The sequence below is a fragment of the Ursus arctos genome, unplaced genomic scaffold (assembly GCF_023065955.2).
Source record: "Ursus arctos isolate Adak ecotype North America unplaced genomic scaffold, UrsArc2.0 scaffold_19, whole genome shotgun sequence".
In the NCBI taxonomy this organism is placed as follows: Eukaryota; Metazoa; Chordata; class Mammalia; order Carnivora; family Ursidae; genus Ursus; species Ursus arctos.
This window is the reverse complement of record NW_026622863.1, coordinates 50,306,212-50,319,002: the sequence shown is the minus strand read 5'-3', so window position 1 is coordinate 50,319,002 and position 12,791 is coordinate 50,306,212. Positions and strand designations below refer to the sequence as shown.

At 54.8% G+C, this 12,791-nt stretch overlaps 2 protein-coding genes across 2 annotated transcripts; one reads left to right on the top strand and one right to left on the bottom strand.

Moving 5' to 3' along the window:
- The first annotated feature begins 612 nt into the window (after positions 1–612).
- Positions 613–6,944, top strand: TULP2 (TUB like protein 2). The gene is made up of 9 exons (XM_026481878.3): positions 613–933; positions 1,544–1,681; positions 3,062–3,183; positions 3,846–4,145; positions 5,039–5,151; positions 5,674–5,788; positions 5,874–5,972; positions 6,213–6,384; positions 6,672–6,944. Exons 1-9 carry the CDS (start codon positions 720–722, stop codon positions 6,803–6,805), a joined length of 1,407 nt encoding a protein of 468 aa, XP_026337663.1. The 5' UTR covers positions 613–719; the 3' UTR covers positions 6,806–6,944.
- A 1,294-nt stretch (positions 6,945–8,238) lies between these two features.
- Positions 8,239–12,423, bottom strand: PPP1R15A (protein phosphatase 1 regulatory subunit 15A). Its single transcript, XM_026481880.4, has 3 exons — positions 12,153–12,423; positions 9,091–11,451; positions 8,239–8,682 (listed from the first exon to the last, which is right to left on the bottom strand). The coding sequence occupies exons 1-3, from the start codon at positions 12,207–12,209 to the stop codon at positions 8,326–8,328; spliced, it is 2,775 nt and encodes a 924-aa protein (XP_026337665.2). The 5' UTR covers positions 12,210–12,423; the 3' UTR covers positions 8,239–8,325.
- Positions 12,424–12,791: the final 368 nt, after the last annotated feature.

Here is a 12,791-nt window from a genome sequence, read left to right as displayed (position 1 = left end):
ACCAGCCTAGAGGTAAGGAGCTGGGGGCCTGGACTTCAGGGTCCTGAAGGGAGGGAGCTACACATGAGGACTCATGGGTCTGCAAGAGGAGGGGCTGGGGGCCTGGACTCCTGAATCCTGAGACAGGAGGGACCTGGGATCTCTGACTGCTGGATTCTAGACAGGCCAACGCTGGGGAAGAAGAGCTTTAGAACTGGTGGCCAGGCTCAGGTTCTGCTCCTTCTGTGACCTTACAAGTGCTCAGAACCCTAAGTTGGGCAGGAGGAAGGAAGGGAAGGAGGGGCTCTTGGTCAGCCCGGGTGCCCTGCTTGCTGTCACCATGAGCCCGCACCTCTCTCAGGGCGCTGGGGGATGAGCTCACCACCATGAGGCTGCAGAAGCTGGAACAGCAGGTACTATGCCAGGGAGTCCTGCCCCCCTCCCCTTCAGTCTTCCGGAGCTTCCAGCAGCACTACCCCCAGGACTTGCTCTGGGACTCCTGGCCCTCGTTGGCTCTCTCCTAGCTTCGAGCCTGCGATTGGGAAATGGGAAAATAGGAATTGGGGACCCTAAAGAAGGAAACCTTGGTGATGAGAATGCAAAGTTTCTAAGGAACAAGGGTTCTGGAGGGCAGGACTGCTAGGTCCTGGGGGAGGAGGGGACGGGGTGCCAGGACTCTGGATCCGAGGAGGGAGGAGCTGAGGGACTGAGAGCCTGGACTCCCGGACTCCCTCCCGTGCATGCCTCCCCTTACCCCAGGCCCTCCTTCACCCCTGTCTTCCTGTCCGGTTCCTGGCCCCCACACCCCCCCTTTTCCACACCCGCAGCGGCGGCTATTTGAGAAGAAGCAGCGGCGGAAGCGCCAAGAGCCCCTCATGGTTCAAGCCAATCCCGACGCTTCCCTGCGTCCCCGGCGACCCTGGCGGCGGGAGGAGCGCCTCGCGGGTGACATTGGTGAGGAAAAGTTCTAGTGTCGGGCAGGAGCCTAGGCCTTAGAGGGAGGGGTCTGCGGAAGTTTGGGACGCGGCCCCCAAGTACCCAGAGGGAAGGGGCCGAGCGGAGCCCAGAAGAGCCCAGTGCAGAGCCCTTGGGGACCCGGGAGCGGGACCTGGGTGAGCTCAGGGGCGGAGCAGGGAGAGCCTGGGGGCGGAGCCTGGTCCAACTTGAGGGTGGAGCGCGAGAGAATGCCGTGATTGGGCTTCCTAGAGCTCTGGGGCGGAGCCTGGGGGGTCGGGGGGCGGCCCTGGAAAAAGCAGGGACTCAATTCCTGAGAAGATGAGGTCTGGAATTAACAAAGTCCAGGGGGCGGGGCCTGGATATTTTCGAGACCGGTCCTGGAGAGACCGAGAGCCGTGTGTGGGATTGTGTAGGCACGGAGCTGCAACAATTTAGCCGCAGGGCTGTGCTTGCTTGAGCCATAGGATGGAGTTTGTGTTCTGAATGGGTCTCCGGGGTTTGGGCAGTCATTCGGGGACGGTGTTTGGGAGTCAGTGAGGGAGCGAATCTTCGCAGAGGACTGGAATTTGTACCTCGTGTTAATGGGCCTCGCTGCACCCTCTCCCAGGCCTTGGGAACCTTTTCCTCCAGGAGAACGTGCCAGAGGCACATCTGTGCTCTGGTGCCCACAGTGCCCTGGGCATCGTGAGCTGCAGTGGAGATGGCAGCGGTGAGCGTGGCCCACTGGCATCCCCGACAGGAGGAGGTAATCTTGAGTCCTTGGCCCGCCTATATCCTAGAACTACACTCCCACCAGATCCAGGAGTCTGGAACCTCAATCCTTGCTCTCCAAAGAACCCAGGAGTCCAGGCCCCCGTGGGCTCTGTCATCCCTCACACCAAGGACTCCAGATCCTGAAGCTACTCTTTCTCCAACACTCAGGAATCTGAATCTCCAGGCCCCTTCCTCGCCTCCCCACCCCCCAAAATCCCAGTCTCTAGTCCCTCTCCCTTATCCTGGCTACCAGACAGTTCTGATCCAGAGTTGGAGGAAGTCTCCGTGGAGGACGTTCCCGCTTCTCCACCTCCTTATAAAGAGCCTCCAGGGACTCGACGCAGGGGTTGGCCAGCCCACCAACCACCTGGTAATTTTGGGGACATTGGGTGAAATCCGGTCCCCTGGTCTATGTGGCAAATCCTTCCCCCTTTTTTGTAATAGCTTTATTGAAATATATTTCACATACCATACAATTCACTCATTTAAAGTTTACAATTCCATGGTTTTTAGTATATTTACAGAGATGAGCAACCATCACCACAGCCAATTTTAGAACATTATCATTATCCCAAAGGAAACCCTGTACCTTTTAGCAGTAACCCCTCGACTCCCCCCGTCCCCACGCCAACACACACCTCATTTCCCCCAGCCCTAGACAACCACTATGTACTGTCTCTTTGCCTATTCTGGACATTTCATTTATTATTTTTTAAAATTTAAGTTCAATTAGCCAATATACAGTACAGTACATCATTAGTTTCAGTGTAGAGTTCAGTAATTCATCAGTTGCATATAACACCCACTGCTCGTGCCCTCCTTAATGCCCATCACCCAATTACCCCATCCCCCCACTCCCCTTCCCTCCAGCAGCCCTCAGTTTGGACATTTCATTTAAATAGAATAATACAGTATCTGATCTTTAGTGATTGGCTTCTTTCGCTTAGCATGTTTTTAATGTTCATATATGTCGTAGCATCGTTGCTTGTTATTTCTTAATATTGTATGACAATTCCTTCTATTCTCATGACATGACCAACGATTCAATAACAGGACTCTTAATTATCACCCCGAGCCCCATTCCTCCCTTCCATTTTAGTTCCCAATCTCTCTGATGCATTCTTTGGGAAAAGATAAAGGGAGGACTTTAACCCCACCCTGTTCTTGGACGCGGCAGTCAGAGACTTCTCAGCCAGTGTAGACACCTGTGCCCATGGGGGAGGAGGAGGATCTGGCAAATGAGTGTGATGAGTAATAAGAAGAGGCCAGAAACCCAGGATATCTGGCCTTTTCCAGAGAGCACTGGTGACCTGGTCCCAAGCTCCTGGGACCCAGGTGTCCTGAGTCAGTCTTGGCTTTTTCCACCCCTTAGGGGCTCTTGCGGAGGAACAGAGTGAATCCCAGGATGTTGGAGATGAATATGAGGCACCCAGTCCAGAACCAAAACCTGGCATGGATGATGACCTGGGACGTGGAGTCTTAGCGTCCAACAAGGTGGGAGGTGGCACAGCCAATCAGGATATAGGAGCAGGCCTTTGACTCTAGAAAGAGTGGGTCTAAAATTCTACAGCCCAATCAGAGGCCCTTTCACTGGTGGGTGGAACCTGTTATGATTGGGCTAGAAGATGTGTGTGTGTGTGTGTGTGTGTGTGTGTGTGTGTGTGTACCATTTATGAAGTCCATCTAGAGGATTTAAATCAATGTAAGCACATACATTAAAATCCAGCCCACCGAAAGGCAGCGAACTTTGAAGAGGGTGAAACAGTGATGAGGAAGGGCCAGTTGGCACTCACGAAGGTATTGATGAAAGAAAGATAAATAGTTTCGGTTGGGTAGATCTGGGCCGTATTATGTTATCTAGACGGAAATAACACTGATTTTAGCCGAATGGACAGTGCTTTCAAAGAGGTTCTCCAATCTGTAGATGGAGTGGGCGTGGCTTCAGAGGGAAGCTACTAGTGGTGACCAATGAACAGATGATAAGGGCTTGGCTGGGTGGGCTCCTTGAAGGTACTGGCCAATCAGCGCGTGGCTGGGACGTTTGACCAATAGGCAGAAAACATGGTTGAGAGCTGGGATGGCCAATCAGTAGTTGGTAAGCCTGTGGTAGGGGCGGGTCTCAACGTCCCTTAATTTGAATTTGGCGCGTCGGCTAGGGCGAAGACCCGGAAGAAAAGAAAGAGGAGTCGGAGTCTACAGTGAAGAACTCCCCACTGGCAGCCCAAAAGAAGGTGTCCAAGACACCGGAAGGAGAGGTCGGTGCGGGCCACAGCCATGTGGGGAGCTCGCTCAGCTCGCCAAGCCTTCGGCTGGGGGAGGACATGGAAGCTTACGTGATGCGGCCGGCGCAGAGCGGCCACACGGTGCAGTGCCGCATCAGCCGCGACAAGTGCGGGGTAGACAAGGGCATGTTCCCTTTCTACTATCTCTACCTGGAGGCGGCCGACGGGCGGAAGGTGCGGTCTGGCGGCCTCTTGAGCAAGTTACAACTCCCAGGGGCAAGTCCCTCCCCTTTCTGAGCGAGGTCAAGACTTTCACGAATCCAGGTCTTGCTCAATGATGACATTGAGCTAGGACTTATGAACCCCAACGCCAAACCCTGCCCTTCACGGAACTACGCTGCTTTCGCAGTAGAAAAGGCCCTAACCAAGCCCGTAACTAAGTATCGTCCACTCTTGAGATGGGCGCATCTTTCTCAAAGTCAGGCCACGCTGTCTCAGGGTCCAAAACCTCACCCGTTATACACCCTCTCGAGGTGTTGGCCCCATAGTGTTTGTCCAAATTCGGCCTCTCACTGCGCCTTCTAATCTTATCAGGCCCCTACCCAATCCTCGGATAAGCCCCGCCCCTCAGAAACCAAGCCCCTCCCCTCGTGGATTGTGTCTTCTAGAGCCAAACCATGCAGGTCTCAAGCTGTTCAGTTCCCCCCTCGGTGTGGAGGCCTCTCTTCAAGGCACTCTCCCAAAAAGAGGCTTTTCCCCTACTCAGTAGTGCCAGACCTGCTTTTCCCGGACGAAATGCCTGCCAAAGTCCCGCTGCAATGTTCCAAATGAGGCTCTTCCCTATTCTCCAAAGCCACCCAGTCTGCCACAGCCTGGCTGGGTCCCCTCTGACCCGGGACCCAATGGCGGAAGGAGTGGGGGAAGATATTAAGATGTGAAGCTCCCCTTCAGGACCCAGCTGATGACTTCCTTCAGTGAGAACCCGCACCTCCCAGCAAGGCTCAGGATGCTTTTTGCTCCATTACCCTCTCCTCAGCCGTGGGGACACGGTGTTTCCTTGTCTTGGACCCCTAACCCTAGCCAGATACCAGAAACTGATTCTGATGGGCCGTTCTTCCTACCCACAGCACTTCCTCCTGGCTGGGCGCAAGAGAAAAAGGAGCAAAACCTCGAATTACCTCATTTCCCTGGACCCCACAGACCTATCTCGGGATGGGGACCACTTTGTGGGCAAAGTCAGGTGGGCAGATCCCTCATACATGAGAAACGGGTGGCAGGAGGCCTCGGGGGCGCTGGGAGGGGTGGGGGGAGAAGGGGACAAGCAGGCCACAGAGCACAAGTTCCACCTGCTCGAGGACCTTTTGTCTTATGGATTGATGGGATGTGTATATCTTCAGGTGGTAGCCCCAGGGTGGGTGGGAATAAGAGAACTAAGGGCTTTGGAGCAGAGGTTGACATTTAAGACATTTGACTTCTTGAGAGGTAAGGGGGTGGGACTCCTAAGTTCCCCTGGGAGAGGGCTGTGATGTACACATTCTTGCATCTTTGTGGGGGGGGGGAGAAGTTTCCTAAAAGGCAGGGGACTAAAAGTCATGGCTCATCAAAGAAACAGAGGGGCCTGGGACTGTAGATGCATGGAGAACAAAACTTAAGTCCCAACTAGAGGGTTAATGAGAAGAGTTGATGACATGACCTGGGAAAGCGCTTAATATACAACAAAACAGTAATTATTTTTACTCTGACCACTCCCCACCTGGAGCAGATCCAATGTCTTGGGCACCAAGTACACCATCTTTGACAGTGGGGTGAATCCTGAAAGGAGGAATTTCTTCCCGGAGACCGCTCGGATCAGACAGGAGCTGGCGGCTGTATGTTATGTGAGTGTCTGGGAGACAAGAGAGAATGAAGCAGGACGGTGGGGAGGGAGAAAGAGCCAGGCCAACTGGAGCATAATACCCCCAGGAGACCAACATCTTGGGATTGCGAGGGCCCCGGAAAATGACTGTGGTCATTCCAGGAATCGATGCCCAGAACCAGAGAATCAGCGTCCAGCCTCAAAACGTGAGTTGGCTAAAGTTCAGAATCTCTGGGTCAGTCCGGGAGGAAGGTCTGGGGGAACTACCCTAGGTCCTAAGGGAGAAGGGGACCCATGGCTTGCAGGTGGTCATATGTGAAGCCAGAAGGACTTTGTCAGACTTTTATGTTTCTCAAGGAGGAGAGATTAGGGACGCAAAATTTTGCGTCCGGAGAAAAAAAGTTCATTGGTTGTAGGTTAACCACGCCCCCTCCTCTATCTTCTAGGAGAAGGAGTCGCTACTGAGTCGCCTCCAGCGGGGGGCCAGCCAGGGTCTGGTCCTGCTGCGAAACAAAACCCCGTCGTGGAAGGACGAGAGCCGCGCCTACGTACTCAATTTTCATGGTCGAGTCACTGCGGCCTCGGTCAAGAACTTCCAGATCGTGCATCCGGATAACCGTGAGCTCCTAGGAACCGGTTTACCTGGGCCGGGGGCGGGGGGCGGGGGGCATGAACGGATGAGAACTACTTCTCCCATCAGCACTTGAGCGTTTTTCTAGGCAGGGCCGATTCCACGCTGTTGCAAAGCCTATTGGGAATTGTAGTTTAAACGGCCCTCAGGGTTTCTGGGCTTAGTGAGAGCGCCGCACAGCCCCTGAGAAGCGGTAGTTCTCGAAGTTGAGAGGCCCGCGGAAGCGAGTTGAGGAGTGGGGCTAGGCTCACTTAGTTCCTGACTTCCTCCTCAGCGGACTACCTGGTGCTCCAGTTCGGCCGCGTGTCCTCGGACAGGTTCACCATGGATTTCCGCTTCCCGCTTTGCCCGTTCCAAGCCTTTGCCATCTGCTTGTCCAGTTTCGATGGCAAGCTGGCATGTGAGTAATCCAATGAAATACCATGCCCTCATCAGCTTCTGTGCCTGCTCATTTGGAGAAAGGGCCCCCCGCATGCCTTCTTTTGCACCACCTTACTCATAACCAACACATCATAGTCGGCCTGGGTGCCCAGGCCTGTGCTCCAGGAAGTAGGGTTTTAAGCAGCACCTGCTTTCTCGGGACTCAGTCATGGGAGATGGGTCTTAAACAGCAAAGAAATCAAAATGCTCCTCTGCTACGAAGGAAAAAGCACACGGAGGCACAGTTTAGCTGGGTCAGATCAAGGTCTCTCTAAAAAAGTGCTTTTCACACTACATCTGAAGAATCATGAGAAACTAGGGCCAGAGGGTCAGGGGCGGGAACATCAGGCAGTAGGCACAGCTCATACAAACGTCTTTTTTTTTTTTTTTTTTTTTTTAAGATTTTATTTATTTGACAGAGAGAGAGAGGGAACACAAACGGGATGTGGGAGAGGGAGAAGCAGCCTTCCCGCTGAGCAGGGAGCCTGATGCTGGGGCTCGATCCCAGGACCCCAACTAAGCCACCCAGGCACCCCATCATACAACCGTCTTAAAGTGAAAAGCGGCTTGATCCTTTTGGGAAATGAAAGGATAGTGTGGCAGGAGCCTGGGGAACCGCTGGAGAGGGGCAGGGTCAGAGGCTCGACAGGGGTCAGGATATCTGAGCCACTCTTCTTTAAGCTGCTGGACAGATCTTATGGGATCAGAAAAGACTTCTGAGTTGGAGATGTAAACCTCGATGGTTAATTCAAGACATGCGTGGGTGAGAGTGCGAATAATTACAATACTAGCTATGCTAACTAACATTCAATATTTGGCAAGCATTGTTTTAAATTTGGACTTGGGATGCCTGGCTGGCTCAGTCGGTGGATGGTGGGATCTTGATCTCAGGGTTGTGAGTTCAAGCCCCACGTTGGGCGTAGGGATTACTTAAAAACAAAATCTTAAAAAAATTAAAAATGCAAATAAATAAATATGAACACCTTTGGGGCCTTACAATCCTGTAAGATTTGTACTATTGTTAGTCCCATTTTATAAGTAAGGTAACAGTCTATGGAACAGGGCTTAAAAAGGTGAAATTGGACCACCGAAAGCCTTGGGCAACTCACCACTGAAAGGACAGTAGGAGGATGAGTATAGTCCAGGGAGGCACAGAAAACTGGAATTGAACCCTTTTTTGAGATCAGTGAATCTAGCTCCCAGCCCCCCAGGGGAGATAATTGTCCCAAGTTTAATAAAACGTAAGCCGATACCAAAGAAAACTACAAGACCCACCAGCCCTTAGTTCAAAAGCAGCTCAGGACAAGAAGAGGCAAATTTGAGGGATGATGGGAAATATAGTTTGTCCTCTATTGAGGTACTCGCCTTTACCCCAGGGGTAGTGGATTATTGTCAGTTCAGATACACTCACGGACAATGACTCTGCTTGCTACAAATCAGGTTTTATTTCTTATATAAAACAACACACAAAAAATAAATAGTTAATAGAAACAGGAAACTCCATGATCTTAGCCACGCCTCCCACTGAGGTCCAGGCAAGGAGAGGGGGACACAGGAGGAGTGGAGGGAAATGCTCCAACATGTCCCAACATCAAGGGTGTAGCCTGGATGGAGGACAATGGTGAGACCTGGGGAGGAGCAGGTGTGGTGGCCAGAGGAGAGGGAGGGTTCCCACAGAGGGCCCAAGCCCTGGCCCGGGCGGCAGGGGTGAGACAGGGGCCCAGCAGCTCCTGTGCCTGGGCAATCCGCCGGGCGAAGCGACTGCGATCCCGGGCAAGCTGCTCCCAGGGTCCCCGGCGGGCGGCCTGGGCTGGTCCTGCCCAGACAACCAGGAGGTGGACAGAGACCTTCTCAGAGAAGCGTACCTGGAGACAGAGCAGCGCAGACGCAAGACACACGTGTCCACAGGGGGGAGGGCGGAGGGGGAGAGAGAGAAAACACCAAAACAAAAATGAGTTATGCAAAAATGCTTGCTTTCTGAGTCACCTGCTAGTCACGGATTCACGGGATTCTCCACGTGACTCACTGCAGGTGGAGGCTGGTTCCCGGTGCTGACCTGAGCCACAGCTGCTCCCCACTCCCCCGGGGGCCCCAGCCTCTTGCAAAGGATTGCATTACAGTGAACACAGCCCTCCCAATGGAGTTCACATGCAATCCTCTGCAACACACGGGGGACCCAGAAGTTGGGGTGTCCAGCCCTTCTACCCCTGCCCCCAGGCCCAGGAGTTCCAGCTCCTCCCTAAGACTCGAGAAATTGAGCCCTCAGTACCCACCTTTTGGGGCTTTAGGGGAGTCTCAGGGTCTGGATGCCAGGTCGGGGTTTCTCTGGGCTTGAGTCTCCTCTGCAGTCGGAGGGGCAGCCGAGGACGAGCCCAGGGAGGTGGTGGCTTCTCTCCAGGTAAATAGATGGTCACTCGGAAGGGGCGGGGCTCAGCTTCTCCCCACTCCTCAGCAACTTCCCCTCCCTCTGTGCCCCCTCCAGGCCGATATGTCCAGCCTCTGTGGAGGGTGCTCTGAGCCTGAAGGGAGGGAATTGGCTCAGGGTGAGCTGCTTCTGAATCATCTTCCTGCTCTGTGTCCTCTCCTGGCCTATATATCCAGGCCCTTGAGAAGGTATCTGTGGCCTCAGCTTCTCCCTCCTCCTCAGCTCCTCCTGAATCACTATCTTCATCTTCTTCCTCGGTGTCCTCTCCTGGTCGATACACCCAGGCCCTCACGAGAGCACTGGTGGATGGGACGGAAGAGGGACCCTCAGCTTCTCCCTCCTCCTCAGCTGCTCCTGAGTCACTATCCTCATCTTCCTCGGTGTCCTCTCCTGGTTGATACACCCAGGCCCTCACGAGGGCACTGGTGGATGGGACGGAAGAGGGACCCTCAGCTTCTCCCTCCTCCTCAGCTGCTCCTGAGTCACTATCCTCATCTTCTTCCTCGGTGTCCTCTCCTGGTCGATACACCCAGGCCCTCACAAGGGCACTGGTGGATGGGACGGAAGAGGGACCCTCAGCTTCTCCCTCCTCCTCAGCTGCTCCTGAGTCACTATCCTCATCTTCTTCCTCGGTGTCCTCTCCTGGTCGATACACCCAGGCCCTCACGAGGGCACTGGTGGATGGGACGGAAGAGGGACCCTCAGCTTCTCCCTCCTCCTCAGCTGCTCCTGAGTCACTATCCTCATCTTCCTCGGTGTCCTCTCCTGGTTGATACACCCAGGCCCTCACGAGGGCACTGGTGGATGGGACGGAAGAGGGACCCTCAGCTTCTCCCTCCTCCTCAGCTGCTCCTGAGTCACTATCCTCATCTTCTTCCTCGGTGTCCTCTCCTGGTCGATACACCCAGGCCCTCACAAGGGCACTGGTGGATGGGACGGAAGAGGGACCCTCAGCTTCTCCCTCCTCCTCAGCTGCTCCTGAGTCACTATCCTCATCTTCTTCCTCGGTGTCCTCTCCTGGTCGATACACCCAGGCCCTCACGAGGGCACTGGTGGATGGGACGGAAGAGGGACCCTCAGCTTCTCCCTCCTCCTCAGCTGCTCCTGAGTCACTATCCTCATCTTCCTCGGTGTCCTCTCCTGGTTGATACACCCAGGCCCTCACGAGGGCACTGGTGGATGGGACGGAAGAGGGACCCTCAGCTTCTCCCTCCTCCTCAGCTGCTCCTGAGTCACTGTCTTCATCTTCTTCCTCGGTGTCCTCTCCTGGTCGATACACCCAGGCTCTCACGAGGGCACTTGTGGATGGGACGGAGGAGGGACCCTTGGCTTCTCCCTCCTCCTTAGCTGCTCCTGAATCAGTGAATTCATCTTCCTCCTCCTCAGATTCCTCTCCTGAACAACACTCCCAGGCCCTGGGGTGAAAGCCTGAAGATGAGCAGGAAATGGAGCTCTTTGTGACTTCTTTATCCTCTGTTCTTTTTTCCTCTGTGGCTTGATCGTCTTCCTCCCCAGCATAGTACACCCAAGCTCTGGGCTTGGACCCTGGAGATAAAGGGGCAGTAAGTGTTCCGACAGCTCCTCTGTTTATAGCTTCTCCTTCCTTCTCGAACTCCTCCACCCCTGGACAACATTCCCAGCGTGATGGAGGAAAAGAGAAGAACGTGACCTCTTCTTCCTCTTCAGCAGCTCCTCCTTCCGCAGACTTCTCCTTTCCAGGAGGTTCTTGCAGGGTTCTTATCAGAAGGCTGGGGGACAGGGGAGCAGGCTGGCCATCTATAAATTCACTTCCCTGCTCTTTAGGGACACTGGTTGCTTGTTCCCCACCATACTCTTCTTCACCATCATCATCTGAAAGTTCCCAGGGTTCAAGAAGAGAACTGTTGGCTTTTAGATCATGGCAGGCCTCCCAGAACACTTCTCCATCCTCCTCAGCTGCTCCACTGTCTCCAGTCTCCCCTTGAAAGTGCCTGCCCCAGAAGGCATGGCCGGTGGCGGGAAATGTCTTAGCTTCTCCCCCGAGGCCAGCTTCTCCCTGATCGGCTCCCGTTACCGCTTCCAACAGCCAGGGTTCTGGAGGTCCTGGGCCCCTCAGGTGGCCCCAGGCCCTGCTGAGGAGGCCCATTAGTGGGGACAGGAGGAAAAAGGGGGAGGTATCCCTCCAGGGGGCAGACTGATGGGGCACTTGGCCTGGGGCCATCTGTCTGAGCTGGGAATAAACAAAAGGAAATAGAGTTTAGAAGCCATGTAGGGGAGAGCATCAAAGGATGACTGTGAGTCATAGCAACGGAAATAGTAAGGCAAAATAGCAACAAGAGAGTCCCCGCCCCACATTCTTTGCTGATCCCTGCCACTCCCATCTCCAGCAGAGGCAGGGTGGTTCCCACCTCTCTCCTCTCAATACCCGGGAGTCTGAGCCCCCAGCCTCTTCTCTCAGACCCAGAAGTCCCAGTCCCCAGAACGGAGAATACAGATCCTCTACTTGCTTCCCTTACGGACAAGATCCTAGTCCCCGGTTCTCAAATCCTCCCGAGGATCGACAAATCAGGCCCTCATCACCCTCCGGCCCCTGAGACTCAAAAGTTGCGACCCCTGCAGGGTTCCTTCCATCTGTTCCACTGGGGATCCATGAGTCTGGCTTCCAGAACCCTCCTCTCGCCAGGCTCAGGCCTCCAGGCTCCCGATTTCTTCTCCTTCCTAAGTCCGAGCCCCGGAGTGCGTCCTGGTCCCCACCTCTCTCCAGACACAGGAGTCCGGGCTCCCAGGCCCTCGTTCCTCAGGACCCAGGGGTCCCGGCCTCCAACCCTCCTGTCTCGGTACCCAGAAGCGCAAACTCCCTCCTCACTGACCAGGAGTCTGATCCCCAGCCCCCAAATGTTGGGGGCGCAGGTGTTCGGACCCCTCACTCACCGACTCGGGGCTGCGCGTCACCCCGGGGGCAGGAGCGCCGGCTCGGGTTGCCACCATCGATCGCAGATCTGGACGGCTCGGGAGGCCAGCGCGTTCATCTCGCCCTCCGGTGCCGGGCTCGGGGACTCAGGTTATAAAACCTGCTGCTGCAAGCACTGTAGCGGCGAACGGATGCGGGGTTCTTCTCGTAAGCGTCTGTAATACACAGCGAGGCTGGAAACTGACGCAGCCCGCGAGTCCTTTATAGTCCAACGCGGCCGCACGTGCTGATGTCACGAGGGGAGGCGGGGTTTCGAAACCAAGGCGTCAGGGCTGGGGGGGAAGGGAAAGTAAGGTTGGAATTCTCGCGGAGTTTCCAGAGGTTTTGTGACGACACCGCGCATTTCCGAGCGCGACACGCCCCGAAATAAGCGAGCTTGTCCATCAAAGGCGTGCACGGCTTCAGCCGCCTAAGCGCTCTCCCAATGACTTTTGGGGTGTGAAACCGGCTTCCCGCCCCGATTTAATCAGCAGGCCCCAGGCTAGAGTCTCCCACCGTCACATCCGGTCTGCTTCCTTCCTGTTGGGGGAGAGCATTGTTTTTTCACATTCCATTTTCAGATGAGAAACTAAGGCTTGGGAATGAAGTCACTTGCCCCA